Source organism: Clinocottus analis, unplaced genomic scaffold (genome assembly GCF_023055335.1).
Source record: "Clinocottus analis isolate CAN_PGR_092001 unplaced genomic scaffold, fCliAna1.0.p SCAF_13, whole genome shotgun sequence".
Lineage (NCBI taxonomy): Eukaryota > Metazoa > Chordata > Actinopteri > Perciformes > Cottidae > Clinocottus > Clinocottus analis.
In genome coordinates, this window is record NW_027175854.1 from 17,092,310 (window position 1) to 17,115,847 (window position 23,538).

General features: G+C 43.7%; 3 protein-coding genes across 6 annotated transcripts; 1 reads left to right on the forward strand and 2 right to left on the reverse strand.

Annotated features, from left to right (window-relative positions):
* Positions 1-668: 668 nt before the first annotated feature.
* On the reverse strand, positions 669-4,453 carry dtwd2 (DTW domain containing 2). The gene is made up of 6 exons (XM_068574469.1): positions 4,104-4,453; positions 3,786-3,876; positions 3,113-3,207; positions 2,828-3,026; positions 1,711-1,839; positions 669-1,424 (listed from the first exon to the last, which is right to left on the reverse strand). Exons 1-6 carry the CDS (start codon positions 4,268-4,270, stop codon positions 1,245-1,247), a joined length of 861 nt encoding a protein of 286 aa, XP_068430570.1. The 5' UTR covers positions 4,271-4,453; the 3' UTR covers positions 669-1,244.
* Positions 4,454-5,065: 612 nt separating this feature from the next.
* Positions 5,066-8,257, reverse strand: si:ch1073-398f15.1 (cardiomyopathy-associated protein 5). Of its 2 annotated transcripts, none has more exons than XM_068574341.1 (2): positions 8,086-8,257; positions 5,066-7,797 (listed from the first exon to the last, which is right to left on the reverse strand). In XM_068574341.1, exons 1-2 carry the CDS (start codon positions 8,208-8,210, stop codon positions 5,574-5,576), a joined length of 2,349 nt encoding a protein of 782 aa, XP_068430442.1. In that variant the 5' UTR covers positions 8,211-8,257; the 3' UTR covers positions 5,066-5,573. The 2 variants fall into 2 exon arrangements, with proteins under 2 accessions (XP_068430442.1, XP_068430441.1); XM_068574340.1 differs by having other exon boundaries at positions 8,038-8,257.
* Positions 8,258-9,855: 1,598 nt separating this feature from the next.
* Positions 9,856-22,615, forward strand: LOC137783753 (homer protein homolog 1-like). 3 transcript variants are annotated; one of them, XM_068574044.1, is made up of 10 exons: positions 9,856-10,992; positions 17,068-17,224; positions 17,983-18,114; positions 18,234-18,326; positions 19,108-19,170; positions 20,020-20,153; positions 20,717-20,876; positions 20,970-21,080; positions 21,161-21,241; positions 21,625-22,615. In XM_068574044.1, exons 1-10 carry the CDS (start codon positions 10,988-10,990, stop codon positions 21,811-21,813), a joined length of 1,125 nt encoding a protein of 374 aa, XP_068430145.1. In that variant the 5' UTR covers positions 9,856-10,987; the 3' UTR covers positions 21,814-22,615. The 3 variants fall into 3 exon arrangements, with proteins under 3 accessions (XP_068430145.1, XP_068430146.1, XP_068430147.1); XM_068574045.1 differs by lacking the exon at positions 19,108-19,170; XM_068574046.1 differs by lacking the exons at positions 19,108-19,170; positions 20,717-20,876; positions 20,970-21,080; positions 21,161-21,241; positions 21,625-22,615 and having other exon boundaries at positions 20,020-20,157.
* The last annotated feature ends 923 nt before the right edge of the window (positions 22,616-23,538 follow it).

A 23,538-nucleotide genomic window follows, 5' to 3' on the forward strand; every position in this document is an offset into this window, starting at 1 on the left:
AAACATTAAATGCATGGTCTTGTACATGTGACTTTCCTTTACCCCTAAAATGCATTTAATCAGATTCCAGAAAAACATGCACTGACATGCATTTCTTTCAGCTGTATATATGTAACTCATACCTGTAAAAGTATTACATTTATTAGTATATATACACAAACAGTACAGATTTGGTTCCATTTGAGGTCTTACTACTGCATATATTTTGTTTTCTATACACTTAAAAATAAATTCTACATTACTGGAAATTATATTTGGAAGAGAAATCGCACTTTAATGTGTGAAATGTGGTCTTTGCTGCTGCGTGTCCCAGACCTTCTTTCAAAGCACAGCATATCAAGCTGACAGTGTTTAATTATTCTTTATAAGAGGTAACTTGTGCACATTTTATTAATTCAAGCTGTATTTTGAGCTGTAAACACATTTACATGTTGAAAAATTGCACTAATTGCATGGGCAAACCCCATGAATCTATCAGGCTTAGGTATGAAGTATGTTCACTTGCCTGCTTTGCAATTATTAAGTTTGAGTTATAACGTGACAACATTGTTTTTGAAGATATAACTTATTCAATTCAGTTCTTAGCTGTTCCAAATGGCAAGACACTTTGAGACATAAAACAAGATTAGACCATAAACAGTTTATTGTATAATTGTATTATACACAACCATGTCCAGTCAGATTTACTTTAAGTCCTTCTGTATAATATAAAAAAACCTTGTAAAATATCTTATAAATATTACCATACTGTATATTGGAAAGCTCTCACATACAGTACAACACAAATCTCCCTTTCTTTCCTGCTGTAATGCATTTGTGTGATAGTTTCTTGGAGTAACACGTTTTTAGTGTAATTACTATTTTGTAACATCTGAATAAAGATTTTGCTAAAAACCTCTCTTACCCCGTCCCAATGTGTCAAGTTAATTCAAACAGAACCACCATTGTCTTTACAAAACGCAGTGAGGAACAATGCAATTTCTTTAATTAAAACAATAAAACTGATTTATTGTCACACCGTGATATTTAAACCTCAACCTAAATTCGTCATTCATTCATTTTTAATGGAGAACAAATAGATAAATTACATTTACCAGCAATTATATATAAAACAAACTCCCAAAAAAAGTCCAGTGGTTTCCGTGTCTGTGCCCCGATGCCGTCACATGGTCTCTGATGAAACAGTCCTGTGCAGCGTGAAAGACATACAGGGACGTGTCGAGCACCTCTGCTCGATCGCTCTCTCATCTCGGGCAGACGTTGTGGTCAGTGACGAGTTTCTCCATCCTCTTTATCTTGCGTTTGTTCTTGGGCATGGGTTTGTCGTACATGCCGTTCTTCAGTAGATGCTCTTTGCTGTGGTGAACCTGAGCGCCATGCTGCAGCTGGAAGGAGCACAGGGCTTTCAGAGGCCTCAGCAGAACCTGCATGGAGTGGTAAAAGTACAAAACGCTGATATATTTAACACTCCAACCTTTGTTTTATGCAGAAAAAAAACATCTATGTCCTGTAAATATTTGGTACTTTGGCTTTAGTGATGTCACAGCCATTTTCAAAAATAGCAATTAACGGCTGAACATTGAAAAGCATTAACTAGCTTGCTGCTCCGTGTACTTCACCATATCACCTCCATGATACAGATGTGTCAGTGTCGTGTCAATAGATTGTTTCTGCTGCCCCAAAAGTGGACAAAAAAAACCGTCACGTCACCTCTTGGATGTCGTCGTTCCGCTCCAGGACGGAGAGGGCGACGGCAGCGCATTCCAGCGTGGACAGACAGATGTTGGAGGGTTGTGTGCGGATCACATACTGACTGGAAAGAGTCCTATTGAGCTGCACCTGGTAAGCCAAAAGCAGAGGTGATTAGTGATGGGAGTAAGGCTTTCTCAAGTTGCCGACATATAATAGGCTTTTAAAGATGAAATGTTATGATATTCATCATTTTTATGAAATTAAACTTTGTTTTTTATACAATTTAATGTATCTACAGTCAGTCGTTACCTCTCTATATAGTAGTTTTCATTGTTAATGGCAGGCATTACTGTGCTGGATTCATATTGCCTTCACATGTACAAAGCACTCAGGAAGTCATTAATCAGATTAAACTGAATTAAATCTAATTGACCTCAGCCTAACAGATGAATATAGTTACAGCTCATGCAAACTAAATGTTTTATGCTGTCTCACATTAAAGACGTTCAACTGGCAAAACACAGGGTGGATTTTATTGTGAAGTATTGAATATTGCAGGGCGTAATGGAACAACAGGCAGCAACCACGTCAGATGAAGAGCTGCAAGTGACTGCATGCTGGAAACTTTCTGCGCAGAATAATTTTTAAACAACTTGAGTTTGTTTACTGTGCTGTAAACACATTCATCAGTTGATCTTCTGCTGTTTTTCCAGGCAGAAAAAAAGGCTGCTTGAGACCACCAAGATGCTGTGCCTTGTTGTGCTGCACTTGTTGTTCCAACCAGTAATCGCAGATGACGTACAATTAAGCAGTCCAGACACCGTAAATTTAGGAGCGAAAAAAAATATGATAAGTCCACAGTGTTCACATGCCCACATTTAAGAGCGCTTTTCCTTTATGCTTTGAGTTTAAATTAGTCGTTTCGTGTTGGTGAAGCAGCTTTCCCACCAGCGGGTGTGATGTGAGAATGTACACCGTCTCAGGTGGACAAGGCACTCTGCTCTTCTCCAGCAAGATTTTGGGACTCAGGCCATTTTAAAGTATTAATCTTTGTGCCCATCCTTTGTGACACAAAGACAAAATTCACTTCCTTTTCCCTCCCGTCCTCTTTAAAGTGACGCAGTCATACACACACCTGTTTGGGCAGGTGGAACAGGCTGTTTTTGAGGAACATGTTTTTGGCCTGGCTCCAGGTGCCGTCTATGATGATCACATTATGCTTCAGCGTTCCTACTTCCTGGTATTGTACCAACTCCTCCAGGTTCTGTGAGTTGGGCCCTGGGTACAGGATCAAGGTCTGGCTGTCCCGACACACCGCTGCAAGCTCTGGGTGCCTGAGAGAAAAAAAAGTAAAGTTATCAAGAAAAATCTGTGACAACAGTCTTGTGTAAACAGCATGCAAACCAGAAATACAGCTTACTTTTCCTCATTGAATCTCCTTCCGACGATGACATTGCATTTTCCTTGTGGCAAACAAGCAGCGAGTAGTGGCACAGTGCGAAGAACTCTGCTCTCCTGAAAACACACTGGAGGTTAGAACAGTCGGTCATAATCAGCTGGCCTGTTGGTATTTCACTTTACTGGTTTGGGTAGAAGTGGGTGAGTTTGGGACACACAAAGTTTGGCATTCTTCATTCAAGCAAAATAAACAAAACCAAAAAAACACCTTTGTGTTAATGCAGCTTATATATATATATATATATATCTATATATATATATATATATATATATATATATATATATAGATATATATATATATATATATATATATATATATATATATATATATATATATGCAACTTTATATCAACCGTGCAAATAACTCCCCACAATAAAGATGATTAATGTGAGTTCTATTCTTTGTTTTGTGAAATGAACTATGAGAAACACCGAATCCTGCAGGGACAATGCATTCTTTTGCGTGCGTAAAACCCAAACCCACGGTGCCAAAGGGTTGTTTTTGATGTGTCCAACAAATGGTCATTACACTTACAATGAACAGGAAGAATGATTATAGCAAAGAAAACTTGTTTCATGTGCACTTAGAAGCGTTGAGCATGCAGTGCCAGATGTGACACGCAGCAATAACTCACCTCTGCAGGATGCTGCACCACGTACAGACACGTGGAGACCTCCAGGGGTTGTGTCGGTAGAAAAGGACAGAGACACACCTTCTGAGGGCGACTACATGGGAGGAAAGTTGAAGACGTGAAGCTGTTACTTCCCAGCCAACAGCTCCCAGTTTCAGCTGGTCTTGAGTTTTGTCTGCAACATTAATCTGTTCCCTCATTAAAGCATGCCAGTTACTCGAGAAGGAGGATGAAGAGGAGAAGGAGGGAGGAAGAGGAGAGGTGTCCAACCGCACTATCTGGTCAGCTAGCTAGCATTAGCTTCACTTTAATTCAGCTCACCGGCACCGCAAACACGTCGGTCTTCTCTCGCCGACCTCGACCGGGAGAGCCGCCAGGTCACCAAACGCGTCGACCAGTCCACTGTCCTCCGTCGACGAGCTGTCGCCGGTGTCGGCTACGTTTTCTTCCAAAGAGACCGACGAGCAAACGCTGGAGACATGGTCCATTGCTAACTGATGCAAAATGTATATATATATTCATAGAAATACAGCAGCTAGAAACACCGTGAACCGGTTAAACCGACTACAAAAGAAACTGGGAGTTGTCTTTTTTTACGTCAAGCTTATTATGTTCACGCATTCATTCATTTTGTTGATGGAAATATGTGGTTATTACTAGGTTTATTAGTCGTGTGAATAAGCATATTCGTTCTATCCACCTTGTTTCTATCGACTGTAATTCTACGCTATCAACTCACAGCCGCCACCTGTCGGTGTGGAGGAGGAAGTGCATATCCGTTATATCTACCGTGTTTCTATCGACTGTATTTCTAAGCTATCAACTCACAGCTGCCACCTGTCGGTGTGGAGGAGAAAGTGAGGGGATTTTTAAAAAAATAATATAATTGGTAAATGTTCATTTGTAGCACTGGATGTCGCCATAGTGTGAATTTAAACTGATGATAAAAGGTCCCAAAAAGCCTTTTAACACAATACTTGGTCTACAAAAACAACATGTACTGCACATTTAATGCTCAGTGTATATTTGTGTTACAGTGTTATTTATACCACATTTGTTTATGTTTGTATTAATATCTCTGACTTTCCTCTTCAAAGTCACTTCAGGGATCACTGTTGAGCTCCGTATGGGATCCAGAGCATTCAGGCCGAGAAACAACGGTGTCTGCAAATAATGCTCGACCGAAACCAGCTTGAATGACCTTTGGACTAAAAAAAAAAGCATCTGTACACAGTCATGAACATTAGTGTTTTGCTTGATATTTGGTGTGGATAATGTATACACACATGACAGTTAAAAATGTTTTTATTTTTTAAAGTTTGCAATATTTGCAGTTATGGCAGTTTTGGAAAACATTAAGTTTAGGAATATGCACGTGTGCACATATTAAACTTGTTTTTTTGACTGTTTACAAGAGAGATCACAGACTCCAAGTTGAGACAAGGTGTCCGGTTAACAGCCAGAGAGGCTTATTTATAGCTAAAGATCTGCACTAAAGTCACACCGACACCGACTCGTGCACTCTCACCCATTTTTATTCGCACTCGTGACCCAAACGTCTTCCTTCAAACACGCTATGAATCATGCACCAACCGCTAAAACTGCAGCAGAGACAAGACGAAAAGATCTTTGACTTCATGGAGTATGAGTTCAGCCGGATGCAAATTATAAATTTGGCACTTTTAAAATATGAAGTTTGCCCTTGGTTGATTGCAGGCTAATTCTACTGTGATTCTAAGACCTTGAAGACACATCAGCAAGGCAACAAACCTGTTAAACACAGTAGCTCACCTAAAGTATTACACACTGTCCTTTGTCTTTAGCTGGTTCGGCTGAACTATCGCCTCGTTCATCTGAGTGAACCTCTGTTTGAGCCAATTCTGACGACTTAACATCTACTTCTGGTTCAGTTTGTTGTGTGGCCACTTCGCTTGTTTCCATTTCTTCTACCGTTTCATCGTCATGAGCTGCCGCTGGTTTTGTGTCTCTGGCGGCGGCTGCACTTTCAGTTTGTGGGGACTCCATTGCAGCCAAGGCATTTTGAAGGAGAGCAACATTGCAGACGGGCTGCGTCGTTTCCCCTCCATCTCGCTCGTCGGCCGCCTCCGCTGGTGACGCCGTCTCTTTCTCCTCCACCCTCTGCTCCTTTCCACCAGCCTCTTCCTTTTCCTGCAGAATAACTTCAACCGGAGTCAAAGGTGTGAGGTCCAGACATGTCTTAGGAGAGGCTGTGACCTTTCTCCTCGGAGGGGCGACCGGCTTTTGCGTCTGCGTGTCTTGCTTCCACAATTCCTGATCTGTGCCGACATCCTTCTCGTCCACAGCTGCGGGATGATCGTCTGCTCCTCCCCATTCGGGTTCTTCCGAGAGAAACTCGAAGCTAGAGACGCCAAGTGGATCCACAGGGGTCTTAGCCGTGTTCTCGACCTTGATGGAGACGTGTTTGCTTGTTTTGGCTTTAGTTTTTGAAGTCGTTTGGAGATCGTCCTCTTCGAGAGATCGGGGGAAAGGATCTACATCACATGGAGAAGCGTTGTCACCGGACCTGAAGAAGTCTGTGATTTCCTCCTCGGAATTTGGCATCTCACCTTTTTCAGGCGCGGAAAGCAAATCGCAAAAATCATACAGATCTTGGACCAGTACCCGAGGGCCTTCCTCTGGGGGTTTGTCTTCGTCAGATGGCTTCACTTCCTGCCCAGGGGTCTCATCTATGAGAACATATTTCTCTAAATACCCTCGGGCCTCCCGGTCTGAATGCCTGCTGTGGAAGGACGTCTGGGACGTCACACTCTCTGTGTCCTCTTCTTTTTTCCGGCTACCGACTGCTTCCTCGTACAGGTCGGTGTAAAGGAAAGCCATGGCTTTGGGCTCCTCCAGCAAAATTTGGTCGATAATTTTGGGAGGTCCGTCCGGCAGAAAGATCGGAGTCAGGATGTCCTCTTGGCTTCCGAACAACGTGGAGCCGCTGGGTTTCGAAGGCAACTTGCAGGGTGCACCGCGTCCGTCGTCCTTCTCCAGAGGTTTCACGGTGTAGCTTCCCGTGCCGCCGTAGAAGACTTCATCCAAATGCTCGCTGGTGATTTCCACCAGACTCAATGTGTCTGACTTGTCATTATTCAGTGTCGTCGTTGTGGCGGTGGCGTTGTCTCCAGACTGCATGGGGTTCTCGGCATCCTGGATTTCGGGGACAGCCGTCGCCTCTCGGTCCACCTGTCCCTGTGCGATCACAGCAGGACTTCCCGGAGCCTGGGCCTCAACCAGGGCGAAGGCCTCGAAGTAGTCCACATTGCCAGCGGCGCCTCTGCCCGCAGGCCTGGCCACTGGAGCGCCGGGTGGATCCATCACGCTTGTACCCACGGAAGGTGAGGGCCGGACCTGGCGCTCTCCCGCTGCATCCGATCCCGTGAACGGCAGTTCGCCGTCGTGAGTCTCCTCGCTGGCTTTGGGAACGAGGCTGTCCTCCAAGTAGGAAAGGTTGTCCACCATTTCTTTGCTCTCCTCTTCGTCCACCAATGCCAGTTTCGGAGGAACAACAATGTTGAGGATTTCAGAGCCCTCAGAAACCAAGCTGAAGAGCCGCTGCTCTTTATCCACCAGAGAATCGTGCGCTTCCTCCTCGTCTCCTTCCTCGGGTTTCACATTCGGCTGGGAGACTTCCACTAACTCCGGCCGGCCCGAGACGTTCTCAGAGCTTTCTCCGAGGACCCCGCGTTGTCTTTCTCCTTTGCTCTTCTGATTAACCCTCTCTTTAGTTTTCTTCTGTCTTGAAATCAGCTCCTCGTCCATGACGAAGATGATCTTCCCCGCCGGCACAGACCCCGGCGCGGCGCAGCCGAGATCCACGGCGGCGGGGCTTCCGGCTTCGGACGCCCACGGCGTGGCGCAGCGGCTGGGCGTCGTCTCCCATGCGATCCCGCTGTCCTCGCCTTGCATGGTGACCATGGAGAAGGAGGAGTCCATCATCAGGCACTGCATCTTGGGCCGGACGTTGTCGTCGTGGACGGCCTCGCGTAAACTGAAGGGCGGGGAAACAAGACGCACGGCAGTGTATTGAAATTCAAGGTCGCTCCGGTCGACCAAGTAGCATCAGATGACCGACTCAAATGTGGTTTAGAAATCAAATTATTTTCCGATAACCGTCTGATGATTATCACGATGATTATCATGTATGCACTCAAGCACTCAGACAGCTCGTGGCACTAATGGAATTTAATTTCATACGGGAATGGATCCAATTTATTTTGATAAAATCTACCTCATTACACAGACAACTTGTAATATGGAGGAGGACTCATCTCTATACCTGTTTCTAAGGATCTCCACTTCATCCCCGGCCTCCAGGTATAGTCCAGTGATGTCTTCGGGTGTCATCGCTCTCATCTCAGAGTCCACATCCGCCCGCGACGCGTCTTCCGTCAAAGCATCCATTGTTTTTGATATCTTGATGAATCTGCTTTCGACCTCTCTCGCCACGACTCAGCGCTGCTCTGCGGATCGCATTCGACGCCCGGCGTTCTCCAGCTGAGTCTTCATGCTCAGCGTAATCTTGAAATAGAAAACTGGTCCTCCAGTGTTTCATCTGAAGCATTTGCAGCATGCAGGGAGGTTAATTTGTCATCCGTTCACACTGGCGCAGCCCTTGCGTTTGACATGTACGATACATAGGTTAATATGGGTTAAGAAGCAGCAGCGTGTAATGAACTGTACGAAAATGCATCAGCATGCATAAAATGCCTCTTTTTTTGGGGTGTTTTTTTTTAGCCAAGTCTAAATATAAGGTTTTGCTTGTAGCCTATATCCAATGTCATGATCCCGTCTGTTAGAAGCATATGTGTTTACTTCATTTTTTTAATCATAAGGGATCAAATAAATCCCATATTAGGCTTTGACAGCGAATTAGCGAGGAGAACAAAATGAATAAATACCATGTTTATAATTATTTCTCCTAATAACACACATTTATGGGCTAATGTACATGTTTTTTTTTTTTAAAAACTTCAGCATTTTGTATAATAAAAATCTGCTTTATGTGACTCCATACTACGAAAATGTCAATCTCGCACCTGTTGGTGTCTGTCTCGCAGTGTGACGGGGATACGACGTGGGACACGAAGACTGGAGGAGTTGGGGAGGGTTTTACTTTTAAGTCAACAGGTTGTATCCAGGCAAACGTTGTCCTCATGTTTTAACTGGTCTGGCACAAACTTTCAGCAAATCATAAAGGCTAAAAATATACCGGTCATAAACATGCACTTTCTTCTACCAATGTTTTAGCACATACAGCTCATTGACTACAGATTACATTTAACTAGCAGTCAACAGTCACCAATCAATCCTTTACATTAGTTAGTAAGAACATTGTCATGTGCAGATTGTCAATTTCCCACTTCAATCACCAGATTTACTATAAGTGTGTGTATTTTATGGCTGCCAGTAACAAGTGGTTTAATTATCAATTTACCAATCAATCAATAAATTGGGCCACCAGAATTTTTTGTCACAATAAAATTGGAAAGAGTAAATAATCTGTGTACTTCAGTCTGTCTTATATCAACAACTGTCCACCAGATGGCAATCATCAGTAGCAGATAATGTGTTTATGTGTCACCAGTAACAGATGTATTGTATAACTTATTATAGTTAATTTAATATCATCTGGTTGTGTAATGTTTGCAGAAAATGAATATATTTGAAGGTGTATCCTTGGGCTCTAGGATACTGGGATGGATGGTATTTTTCACTGTTTTCACATCGTTTATAGACCAAATTAGATTAATCTATAATAAATAACACTATAAAGTTCAACCCTCAGATGTATTACCAGGAAACATTTCATTTTTTAATAGATTTTCTTAAAAAAATTGCTCAGACTTTATCCAACTGTTTTGTTATGTTCTGCTTAATAACATCATTTGGATTATTGTCTGATAACTGCATTACATCAACTACTGTGCTGGTATAATTTAATGTAAGACCCATCCTTGATTTATATTCTTTGCAGACACGCCGGATGTTTTCTTTCCCAGAGATGACGTAATGACGTCGTTAGTCTAATGCTCCCTACAGAGAGGAGGACGTTAAATGAATGAGATGCGGGCTGATCGCGACCAGACAGGCGGATGGCGAGAGGATGAACCGGCCGATGGAGCATCGGGATCATATATTAAATCCTAGTTTAACGCTCGTCTTAAATTACGTGAACAACCAAGTGAAAAAAGAGATAGTAAATTAAATCAACTGGTTTGCGAGTGCACCTTCATTCAGCCATATACGTCAACGTCGGTGAAGCGGAGCGCTCTCGGGAGGACGTCGGCGTTAAATCCCGGAGTATGCACCAAGTGTTTTCTGTCTTTTCTCCAGAAACACCGGAGATGAAGCCCTCCCTTGAAGGAAGACGTCCACCATCGCAAAGAGGCGTTGAAGGTCTCGCTTGCTCTCCAATGCCAGACTCGGTAGAGGAAATTTAATTTAATGGCACAGCGAGCTGCAAGGACGAGCCAGCGACTGAAAGTGGGATTATTGAACAGTCCGATTATGGTGTATTTTTTCGGCTGAGGATAACCATCTCTAACATGACCCAGTGTGTCCCGTTTTCCCGGTGTTGTAACGCCACAAACCAGGAACCGCTAACCGAGTAACGCTACTTAATTTCATTTATATATAATTTGCGCTATTTTACCGGTTCGACCGGTTTTTTTGTTTGTTTGTTACTTTCGACATTGTACATTTGCATGTAAAAAAAAAAAAAAAAAAAAGGTTACTTCATAAGCTAGACGTGGCGATAAATCACAGCACCCTTCCCGTCAGCGTTGCCCCGAATTTAGCCCCACGACGTTAATCCTCGTTTGTAAGGAGTCGCGTTGAGCTGTCCTCCTCCACCATGCATGCACGGACACGTTTGCATGGGTGAAGCCGCCAAACAAAAATGCACCCAAGGGCATAAACGTGAACAACACCACCACCACCACCACCTCCACTACCACCACCGAGCCCAATGTCTGGACCGAGCGCGGCACCGTGGCACCGCCGGCCGTGAAAGCCCCAGCAAGAGCGGCTTTAGTCGGACACAGAGAGCCAGAGAGAGGGGGGAGAGGGGGGGTGGATCAAAAGCTGAAGCTAGCCTCCAAGCCCGCTCACATCGCCTTCAAGAGACACCCCGAGAGGATCATTTTCGACTCCACTAAAGCCACCAAAATCCTGCAAAAATGGGGTATGTCAAGCTGCAGTTCTCTCTCTCCATGTCGGGGTATGACTGACTTTTGTTTGTGCAGATTTCAGCAGGGCAGCAAAGCTGGAAAACAACTGCTAGCTTTTAGCCTGCCATGGCAAACTGTGTGAAGTCCTCCTGTCAGCTCTGGTGGATGTGTGAGTAGAAGAGTAATGCCTTGTCCCTTTTGCAGCAAACAGCCCCAAAGGGATGCAACACAATAAGCCACACACTCCTGGTGGAAGTATCTGTCCATCTTTATGTCTCCTCGCAGCCTCCATACACTGACATGTTAGATTAGTGAACAGATTAGGCTGCAATGAAGCAGGCTACTGTTGGGTAAAGTGTCAGAGCTCAGACAGTTGCTTATTTTGGTACGTGATTATAAAAGAATGCAAGACATTACAGAAAATATGTATATTTTTGGTGCCAAAGGGTATTTAAAGCTATTTAAATCCCCCCCACTAGACACTAATGACCCCCCTCTTGCACTTGGCTGTGTGATGCATGCAGCTGAGGCTGCAGATGGATGTATGGTGATTCTCCTGATCAAGAGCGACCTAGTTCTTGTTCCCGATGAAAGCAGATGATGTAGCATGTGATTGGTCTGTTGTTATATTGTGGTGGAGGGTGTAAGGGAGGGAGGGGACACACATCCTCTGTAATTCTCAAGGCCAATGGTCATAATCCAGCCCCAACAATCAATTCCTCAGACACAAGAAGACAGCGTGTGTGCAGTTACCGCCTCCATAACGAGCGGGTAAGCAAGCTGTAGCTGTTCCAACCAGAAGATTGAAGTCCTGGAGCTTCTGTTCTTGTGTAGCGACCCTAAACAACACGGTGCCCAGGGAATCTTCCTTTAACCAGCGAGGCCGTTGGTTCAACTCCCCCCTCCAGCGCGTCTCCACTGGGATCTCATCACACGGCTGAAGAGTCGCTTTATAGAAAGTCCTGACACCTGTTAGGCGTGGAAGCCGTTTTCTGACAGTTAAAGAAGAAGATTGAGAATGAAAATGTAGCCGTGATAATAAATATATCATCGTTGTTAGATATATAAAGTCCTAATTATGAAACGGTGAGTCCTAATTATGAGATATAAAGTCCTAATTATGAGACAGAGTCCTAATTATGAGATATAAAGTCCTAATTATGAGATAAAAAGTCAAAAATGATGATAGAAATATATAATTATGAGATAAAAAGTTATTAATATCATCAACATGACTCCTCATGGGGATATTTCTATTCATTTCTTTCTTTTATTGCCAGATATGGACTTCCAAAGTTACACCTTGAACATATAAGCAGCAGATTTCTGTTTTTATTGGCCGACAGGACTTATTATAGCTCTGGGTAATTGTACCTGTACTCTCTTCTCCAAAGGGACTGTTTCTAAATCATCTTCGGTGACATGAAACTGAATATCTTTTTGATATTTAACGATGGTGTCGGACAAAACTAAACATTTTAAGACGACACTATGGTTCGGGGGGAAACTCGTGATGGTCTTTTCTTTGCTGACTTTTCATAAATTCCTATACGGTTTATTTATTTATATTACTTGATCTTTATCTTTATTTACTTGTGAGCAGTGCTGCTGTAATCCTGTAATTTCCCCACTGAGGGACTATTAAAGGATTATCTTATCTTAACTACCTAATGGATCAACGGAGAAAATGAAATGTATATTAATCACTATTTGAAATCACTATTTTAATGCAACCAGTGTTGCATGATTATGCCAAACTTGATGTGTTGAATCTTCCATGGAGACCCAAAACCTTCATGAGCATTAAATATAACGTGCAGCGACTATCTGAGGGCTCGTTAAACGACGTGTGTGTGTTTTGTGTGTGTGTGTAACTGGAGGTGTCGCCCTGCCAAGCCCCCGCTGCCTGGCTCTGTGAGTGGGTTAACCCGACGGGGGACGCTGGGATCGGATTGGGCGAGAGAGCATGCGCTGAATGGGAATGAGAGGGAGAGAGAGAGAGAGAGAGAGAGATGTCTGCAGCTCATCATGACCAGCCTTAAGTCACGTGGTCGTTGCCCAGACTGCGGTGAATGTTTACCATTTTTATTTTATTTAATCCTTTTTTTAAGTATATATAGTTTAAACTATTTGACATCTGGACTAAAAACTGAAAAAATAGTTTTCTTTTCACACGTTTTATGGATCAATCGATGAATCTGGGATCAAAGGAAATGATGTTATGTGTTCCTGTGGGAGGAGCCACGTCGACAAATTTACTGCGTTTTGTTTTCATGTCATTATAATTTAAACATCTTGGGGTTTTAGGTTGTTGTTTTGGTCTAAACACGACATTTATGAATCGGGAATCTATTGAATTCACTGAAAACAGTATTGATTAATAAGGTCTCAGGGAAATATATATATGTGTAACAAAATAAATTGGGATAATGTGACTGATCCTGAGAAAATGTCCTGATAAAGAACACGCTGGATGTAGTTTCAGATGATCTGAACACTTTTTTAGACACAGACACACAACGTGTCTTTGTTCTGTGTGTGTGTGTGTGTGTGTGTGTGTGTGTGCGCGTGTGTGTGTGTGACTTCTGTTTTCCGCCTGTTGGAGGTGTAGAAATGCTGATCTGATAACATCTGCAGTCAGATTCCTCTGTCAAAGCGCTCGTCATTGAGACTTGAATGCACCAGTACGCTTCATTGTGAAAAGGGATTATGGGCTAACAATCGACACACACACACACACACACACACACACACACGGGGCAGATTTTGATCTGGGCCACGCTGTCACACTAATGAATGAAATATAAAATGTCCTGCTCTTTCCCTTTTTTTTTAGTTTTAACACATTTATCTTTTATTTTCTTTTTCTGCAGAAAGAAAAGGAAGAAAATAAATGACAAAGATACCAAATATTTTTAAATTAAAGTTGAATTCGCCCACTAAACTAAACCATTAGCAGATAAAACGACGAGTTATTGGACATATTGGCTCGTCCATTGATTGTGTTGTTTGCGGTGGTTGTTTTGTGTGTGTGTGCGTGTGTGTGTGTCCGCTGAGCATCTTAACACCAACGGAAGTTTGACCTTTTTTTCATTAAGTCAGGATTGACGGTTCGTGGCATCTGTCTGTTTCCTGGAATGCGGGCGGCCATCTTTTGAATTGATTTCAGTCGACTGAAGTCTTTCCATGTGACGAACGTATCAACTAAATCGTCGAAAGGATTTGAACTCGCACACACGATGTCAGAAATGCCAACCGGTCTGGATGCTGTCAGAGTTTTGGGGGCACGCGAGCAGCTCGTTCAGCCGGGTTTCCTCTCGTTTGAAGTGAAATCGTACCGTTTGAGTTGGAGGAACGATGAAGTTTTGCATCTCACAAACAGGCTTTTATGTTTTAAACACACTTTTCTCATCACGCTGCACGACTTCAGGACCAGCTCTGCACCGCAGCTCGTCTTCTACCCGGGGTCATCCGCTGGGGAGGATGCGTCTAAGAGGCTTTTCCAGGGATCAGCTGGAAACATTTAAAACGAGAATTTATTTTAGACCTTTTTTAACAACATATATAGTTTGCATCACAAACAAATCAACAGAAGAAAAGACCAACAAGACGAAAGCCTCATAAAGACAACAGAAAGCAACCAAAACGTGTTGCGTTCAGGAGCCAAACCGTGTTGGTTTGACTGTAACGTGTTGCATTCAGGAGTCAAGCCTCCCAAATCGTGTTGGTTTGACTATAACGTGTTGCGTTCAGGAGCCAACTCTCCCATAATGTGTTGGTTTGACTGTGACGTGTTGCATTCAGGAACCAAGCCTCCCAAACCGTGTTGGTTTGACTGTAACGTGTTGCGTTCAGGAGCCAACTCTCCCATAATGTGTTGGTTTGACTGTGACGTGTTGCATTCAGGAGCCAACCCTCCCAAACCTTGTTGGTTTGACTGTGACGTGTTGCGTTCAGGAGTCAAGCCTCCCAAACCGTGTTGGTTTGACTATAACGTGTTGCGTTCAGGAGCCAACCCTCCCAAACCGTGTTGGTTTGACTGTAACGTGTTGCGTTCAGGAGCCAAACCGTGTTAGTTTGATAGTAACATGTTGCGTTCAGGAGCCAAACCGTGGAGTAAAAGTATCACGTTGCATACAATGGCAATACTCAAGGAAAGTACCTCAAAGTTGTATTTAAGAGCAGTACTTGAGCACATGTTGAGCTTGTTGGTGCAGACGGTGTCCGTGTGGGCTGCATTGTTCCTCTCTGGTTCTTTTTAAAAGTAGGAGTGAAGTTAGCATGTCTGCCCTCTCTTCTGCTTTTTAAGATGCATATCTATATCTTACCTGCCCACACAAAGGAAAGTCCCAAATGTGAAAAAAAACAAACATATGTCAATAAATCTGCTTCTGACGTTCACGCAGCCGAGTTCTGAACATCGTTCACGCTTTTCCACGAGGCTTTAGTTTTGAAAATAAATCCATTTGGATGACCTCATCGCCCCCCCGCCGGCTGCAACGGTCCATTAACTCCAAGGAGTGGAGTGATCGGGGAATTTTAATCATTTATTTGTGTTTGGGAACATTGCTGAAACGCATTTTAATGTTTGCTTTTTCGTCTTTTTTTTATTATTTTGTCATTCATGTGCAGATGTGTGTACCACCAGCCCTCGTGTGAGTGAGGGAGAGTGTGTATGGACGTACATAAACACTCTTGCTGTGCGTGTGAACGCCTCGTGGGTGTTTCGTTCCTCTCTTCTGGTCCAGCAACACGGCGCGCTGCTGCATTATGGATGTGCAGGGATCCGGGAGGTTGTTTCTCTCTCACCTTCCTCTGATTCATCACGTTCCTCACTCACTCTCTTTCCTTTCTGCAGAGCAGCGTTGGATATTTCATGTGGCGTTCACATGTTTTGCTCGTGTGTCTCTTAAGGAACGGCACTTGGGTCCCAGCAGCTGTTGATGCGTCGCAGTGGGGTTCGGTTCATTACGTTCATGGTCTCCTCAGGATGATGCCGACCGACATTTCTGCTTTTTACTGAAACGTCTCCACCACATGAGGCCTTTCACTTCCTCTTGAAGCGCCACACGAAGCAGTATTATTGTTATTATTATCAATATTATTATTATTATCAATATTAATGGAGCTGCCATGAATTTTCGGTACAGGCATTCATGATCCCCAGAGGATGAAGATGAGATTTTATCAGATATATTAGTCTTTATTTGCAGGATTACATCAGCAAACAAGGTAAAGCGCACAAAAGACATAGTAAAATTACTATGTGGCGGAAATGGGCTTCCATAAATAAAGTCATAATTATAACAAGAAAAAAAATCATCAGAAAAAAATCATGACAAAAAAAAGTAATAATGACAAAAAAAAACTAATAAAAAAAAGTCGACAAAAAAAATTACGTAATAAGTATGACAACCAAAAAAGTCGACAAAAAAATACTATTATTTATTTATATATATATATATATATATATATATATATATATATATATATATATATATATATATATATATATAAAAAACAACACTGAATTATTTTTGTGTGTGTATATATATATAAATAAATATATATATATATATATATATATATATATATATATATATTATATATATAATATATATATAAATATATATAAATATATATATAAATATATATATATATATATATATATATATATATATATATATATATATATATATATATATATATATATATATAAATAAATAAATAAATAAAATAGGGTATAAACAGTAAAGCCTCGTACTCGTAGCCCACTGACTCTTCGTCTTTCCATCATCAACACATTCAGTGATTTTCTACCAGATGGATTGACACGTAAAGTTTATCCAGACGTTCATGGTCCTCAGAGGATGAAGCCTTTGCTTTTCCTCTTTTACAATTCAGGTCACAGGTTTTCCTTCATTCAGTGAAATATCTAAACGTGCACTGGGCGGATGGGCTCGTATGACGGTTGTGCGGTCGCTCGTGGTCCCCAGAGGACGAAGCCTGCTGACCTCCAGCGCCAGATCGACATATGTTGTGATAAAGATGTCGTGACTCTCTGCCCCCCCCCCCCTCCATCTGCACAGCGAGCAGCCCATCTTCAGCACCCGGGCCCACGTCTTCCAGATCGACCCGAGCACCAAGAAGAACTGGGTTCCCACCAGCAAACACGCCGTCACCGTCTCCTACTTCTTCGACAACACCCGGAACGTGTATCGCATCATCTGCCTGGATGGATCTAAGGTAGCTGTGTGTGTGTGTGTGTGTGTGTGTGTGTGTGTGGCATTCGGTCTCAGCCTCGTCTCCATGTGGCGGCGATTATTCTGGTCTTGAGAGAGGTGCAGGGTGGAGTCAGCGTGGTTATGTAACGGCCTCTCTGGGTGAATTCTGCTGTTGTTGAACCACTTTTTCTTCTCATGCCGTGTTCTGCTGGAAGCAGCAGAGACTGCGGTCGGCTTGGAGCTGCAGGACGTTATTATCCAGACAAACAAGTCAAAGACAAAGAAAGCCTTTTCAGCAGAGAGAAAGAAGACGAGCGGGAGGAGGGAGAGCACCTCTGCAGACGGGCGGTGTTTTACCAAAGACGTAAAGGCAATCTTTAAGACAAGAAAAAATAAAGAGTAAAGAATAAAGGCGTAAGTCTTAAATCTCTCTGGACCATCTGCGCTCGCCGCTCTGCCAGCGAGTCCTCCCACTCGGATCGATAGCAAGACAGTCAGTTACACTGCTGCAGAACTCATTCTCTGGTTCCCATTGAGCCACAACCAGTGGGAAATCACACACACACAGACACACACACACACACTCCTCTTAACGCAGCGTCACTGTCGATATAAAGACACCCAGCGGCTGTCGTCAAACATCCATTACATCCGTTTCCTGAAATCCACGAGGCGTCAACCAACCGGTGGTCTGAACTGGTTGTCTGAACCGGTGGTCTGAACTGGTGGTCTGAACTGGTGGTCTGAACTGGTGGTCTGAACTGGTTGTGTCCTCCACAGGCCATCATCAACAGCACCATCACGCCCAACATGACGTTCACCAAGACGTCGCAGAAGTTCGGCCAGTGGGCCGACAGCCGGGCCAACACGGTGTACGGCCTCGGCTTCTCGTCGGAGAGCAGCCTGGCCAAGGTGAGCCGCCCGGGCATGAGCACGCAGGCACGCTCTCTCTCTCTGTCGCGAAACACGGACGCCATTGTTGTTGTTGTTGTCGTTGTTGTTGTTGTGTTACTCGCTCCCGTCACTTCTAGTTTGCAGAAAAGTTCGCCGAGTTCAAGGAGGCGGCGCGGCTAGCGAAGGAGAAGTCTCAGGAGAAGATGGAGCTCACCAGCACTCCCTCCCAGGTAACAAACACCACCATCATCATCACCATCATCATCATCATCACCATACTCCTGTTGTCTTTACACAACAGAGGACGGCATGAGGAAACGCAGCTGTGGCTGCCTCTACCACACACACACACACACACACACACACACACACACACACACACACACACACACACACACATATTAAAATAAGTATAGAATAAAACTACTAAAAGTAGCACCAACAGAAGGATCTAAAGAGGAATATAAATGTATATATATATATATATATATATATATATATATATATATATATATATATATATATATATGTATGTATGTATGTATATATATATATATATATATATATATATATATATATATTATATAATATATATGTATATATATATATATATATATATATATATATATATATTATATAATATATATGTATATATATATATATATATATATATATATATATATATTATATAATATATATGTATATATATATATATATATATATATATATATATATATATATATATATTATATAATATATATATATATATAATATATAATATATATATATATTATATAATATATAAAAATTATATATATTATATATATATATATAATATAGAGATTATATATATATATATAATATATATATATATATATATATAATATATATATATATATATTATATAAATATAAAAAAATAAATAAAAACATGTGAACAATGTTGGTAAGGAGGCCTCGTCTGCTCGTGTTCACTCTCTGGCTTGTTTTACCTCCTCTGCTCTTCCTAAAGCATCCTCAGGGTGGCGCTGTAAAAAGGAATGTGTTGTCAGCCAACAAACCTGGTAAAAAGAAGGTAAAAAGAAGTGGAAGCATCATTTTCATCATGACCCCCCCCCCCCCCCCCCTCTCTGAACGGTGTGATATGAACTCAGCGTGTTGTTCTCCAGAAGAACCCGTCATCAGTGTTTGAAACCCTCGTCCTTCACCCCGATGTCACACTAACAGCCCGATGAACCCCCGTCTGTGACTTTATCCCACAAAACCCTGCAGCTCTCCTCTCGTGCTCTCAGGAAGTGACGCTCGGCGACCGTTGGGGGATGTTTGAGCCGCCGCCAATCAAAAAAAAACGACAATCAAGCGCACAAAATGAGTCTGATTCTGTCTAAAAACGTGCGTGCACATTACTGAGCGACACAGAAAAGACGTGAAACCAGCAGCTCGGACCTAAAAAGTAGAAGTGGATGTCGAGGAGGAGATCCTGTTGATTTATGAGACTCGTTCACACTGTTTCGTCTCATCTAAATTATAAAAAAAGAACAGTTCAGCCGCTCAGGAGATCAATAACCCTCATGTCTGTGGGATCAATATGGAGCTGCGGACGCACAGCTTAGCTTAGCATAGCTTAGCATACAGACCGGGAACAGCTGCCGTGGCTCAGCAGCCTCTGAAGCTTAACAATCAACATGTTATATGTTTTGGTTTCATCTGAAGTTCAGTTACCGTTTAGAGAGAGCCAGGCTAGCTGTCCCCCCCGTTTCCAGTCTCTATGCTAAGCTAAGCTAACATCCGTCCTGCCTCCAAGCCTCATATTCATCATACAGACGCAAAGCTCTCGCCATAAAAAACTAATTATTTTGACTGTTGCTTCAGTAAAAGTCTCCCGCGTGTGTTTTCTGATACTAAATGTATATTTTTGAACCAGGAGTCGATCCCAGGCGACCTGCTGTCACCTTTGACCCCGGAGAGCATCAACGGCACGGACGACGGGAGAGTCACGCCTCAGCACGCCGAACCCAGAGCAGAGCCTTCCCAGAATGCACTGGCCTTCTCCCACAGGTGAGAAAACCCGTTTGACTTCCTGGTTCTTGCGGTTCGTCCCCTGACGGTGAAACGGTCGCGTCCAGGAAGTGCATGCGAGAGTCACTCCGTCCGGAGTGCTGATTTAAAATGAAATTGGCACAACGCGGCGCGGCTCGTGTCGAACCGCTCGTTCATTTATTATTAACCCGGTTCCCCCGAGGGGCCGCCGGACAGCGCTGCATTAAAACACCACGCGCGCCTCCTATTAATTATACAGCGCCAAATGAGTGGAGATAGTTTGGTGCTTCGGGGGATTTTAATGCAGCGGAAGAGACAAGTTGGAAGGCTTCTGCATTGTTCAACCAGGACTACATCTCCCATGATGCTGAAGTGACTAATGGGGGACAAACCCCTTTGTGAAATCCACTAAAAGTGCTTTATATTTTGTCACTAGTGTCACTATTATTATGTCCAGGCCTCACTGTGACGTCTGAATCCCCGAATGCTGGAGCGAGACTCTTTCCATCCCGCCACACACTCAATAATAATACTAATACTAAGGTCTGGGTCGGTCTAACGGTCTCCTCTTCGCGTCCCAGTTCGTCCAACGTCAATAAGCACTGGGAGGCGGAGCTGGCGGCGCTGAAGGGCAACAACGCCAAGCTGACGGCGGCGCTGCTGGAGTCCACGGCCAACGTCAAGCAGTGGAAGCAGCAGCTGGCGGCCTACCAGGAGGAAGCGGAGCGGCTCCACAAGCGGGTAATCGGATTCTGCTTTTTTTTTGGGGAGGGGTCGATTCGTCGGCTTCGAACCGACGTGGCGATGATGATGATTTTGTTGTTTTTTTCTCAGGTGACGGAGCTGGAGTGCGTGAGCGGCCAAACCACGGTGATCAAATCCCAAAAGACGGAACTGAACCAAACGATAGAGGAGCTGGAGTCGGCCCTGAGGGCCAAGGAGGAGGTACGAGGAGCAAAAAGAGAGCGCCACGCGTCTCTTTTCATCTTTTAATGAAGTGCTTTTCTTGAATTCGTCCCCTCCAGGAGCTGGAGAGTCTTAAAGAGGAGGTGGAGAGTGCCAACGAGTTCCAGTTTCAGAAAGACTCGCTGACGCAGAAGCTACAGGTGAGCGAAGCCAGCGCACCTGCCGACGCTGCGTTCAGGTCACGGGCGACAGTCTGTAAATATGAGCGTATGTGAAGTCTCCACAAACGAAGGCAGCATTTCTTCAGCTATCAATACTCTTCATGGTTCTGTGTGTGCAGGAAACAGAGAGAACTCAGACACTTGTGCTCGCTTGAGTTGTGAAACCCCAAAGCTTTCGCACCCTATGACCGATTGACCTAAATATATACACATATATACGTATATTTACATAAGATATATATGTTCCCCCATTCTTTTTGCATCAAAAGCCCACAAAGAAGACGCTCTCTTTTGGTTCGAGAATCAAAAAAAACCTTTTCAGACAGTTTTTCGGACATTTAATTTGCGCTTTTTGTCTCCAGGACACGGAGTCGGCGAACCGGGCGCTGGAGGCCCGGCTGGGCGACCTGGAGCAGCGGATGCAGAGCGACCAGCGGGAGCGCGACGCCTTCCGGGAGAGCCTGCGCTCGCTGCTGGAGCTGCTGGACGGGAAGCTGTTCGAGCTCACGGAGCTGCGCGACGCGCTGGGGAAGCTGGTGGAGAGCAGCTAGAGGAGCGAGGAGACGACATCGTGACGCTGGTGGAGAGGAGCGAGGAGACGACATCGTGACGCTGGTGGAGAGGAGCGAGGAGACGACATCGTGACGCTGGTGGAGAGGAGCGAGGAGACGACATCATGACGCTGGTGGAGAGGAGCTAAAGGAGCGAGGAGACGACATGACGCTGGTGGAGAGGAGCGAGGAGACGACATCGTGACGCTGGTGGAGAGGAGCTAAAGGAGCGAGGAGACGACATCATGAAGCCAGTGGAGAGGAGCTAAAGGAGCGAGGAGACGACATCGTGACGCTGGTGGAGAGGAGCTAAAGGAGCGAGGAGACGACATGACGCTGGTGGAGAGGAGCGAGGAGACGACATCGTGACGCTGGTGGAGAGGAGTTAAAGGAGCGAGGAGACGACATCATGACGCTGGTGGCGAGGAGACGACATCATGAAGCTAAGAGCAGCTAGAGGAGCGAGGAGACGATATCATGAAGCTAGTGGAGAGGAGCGAGAAGACGACATCGTGAAGCTAGTGGAGAGGAGCGAGGAGACGACATCGTGACGCTGATGGAGAGGAGCTAAAGGAGCGAGGAGACGACATCATAAAGCAAGTGGAGAGGAGCAAGGAGACGACATCATAAAGCTAGTGAAGAGGAGCGAGGAGACGACATCGTGACGCTAGTGGAGAGGAGCGAGGAGACGACATCACGTCACGTCGTCACCGACGCGCAACTTGAATTTAGTTTTCACATTTCTACGAGTGAAAGTTTACACACGACTTCATGCTTCTTCTTCTTCTTCTTCTTCTTCTTCTTCTTCGCCACGGTACACGTTTACAAAGAAGCCAAGTGGAAGAGGCGTCGCTTGGTCCATGCCTTCCCTCCGAATATTCTTTTTTTTATTTTGAACTTTGCGTCCCTCGAGGGGGAAAAACCGTTGGTGCGTCGTGCCGGGCGTCGGTTCGCTTCCCTCCGTCTTCTCTCTTCCGTCGGCGGCCAAATGAAAACCCTCTCAGAGGCGGGACGCGAGCGTTTCCTGCGCTCCGATTTCATTGTTTGTTCGTCGTACTTTGGAGGCCGAAGGCTTCAAATGTCATGAAGAGACGAAGGTTCTTCCTGTGACTGAAATCCTACGAGGCGACTGCCAAAAAAGACTAAAACTTTAAAAAAAATACCGGTGAGGACTTTAATCTTATATTCTTATACAATATATGAGCAATATTTAAAAAAAGGAGCATCAGAGGGTAAAAAAAACACTTTCCACTCTCACTTTCAGGTACTTTTACTCCTCTCGGATATGTTTAGACCACAAGCGAAATTTTATTCACTTTCTTTCTATACACTTTTTTTTTTTTTAAAGAATATTTACAGATTCATAGTGCACTTGTAAAAATGGAGTTTGTGTGTCTGAGTGAATCTTTTTCTCTCTCCTCGTTTCTGTTGCGACTTGAAGTGCAATGATTGAATCCTTATTTTTTATTTATTTATTACGACGCGTTCTCCTGAAGATGAAAGTTGTACACGAGCGAAGATCTTTATTTGCATCTTGTTTTCACTTTTATCTTTTTTTAATTTTTCATGTCTGGTACGTTGGTTTGAAGGTAGTTTTTGTTGTTTTGGAGGGAAAAAAAAGGCAATATTTTTGAACTATTTATGAAAATGAAATGAATATAAAGAAGGCGATGGCTGGTTGGATTTGCAGAGAATCTTTTTCCTTTTTCTTTTGCCAAATAACGT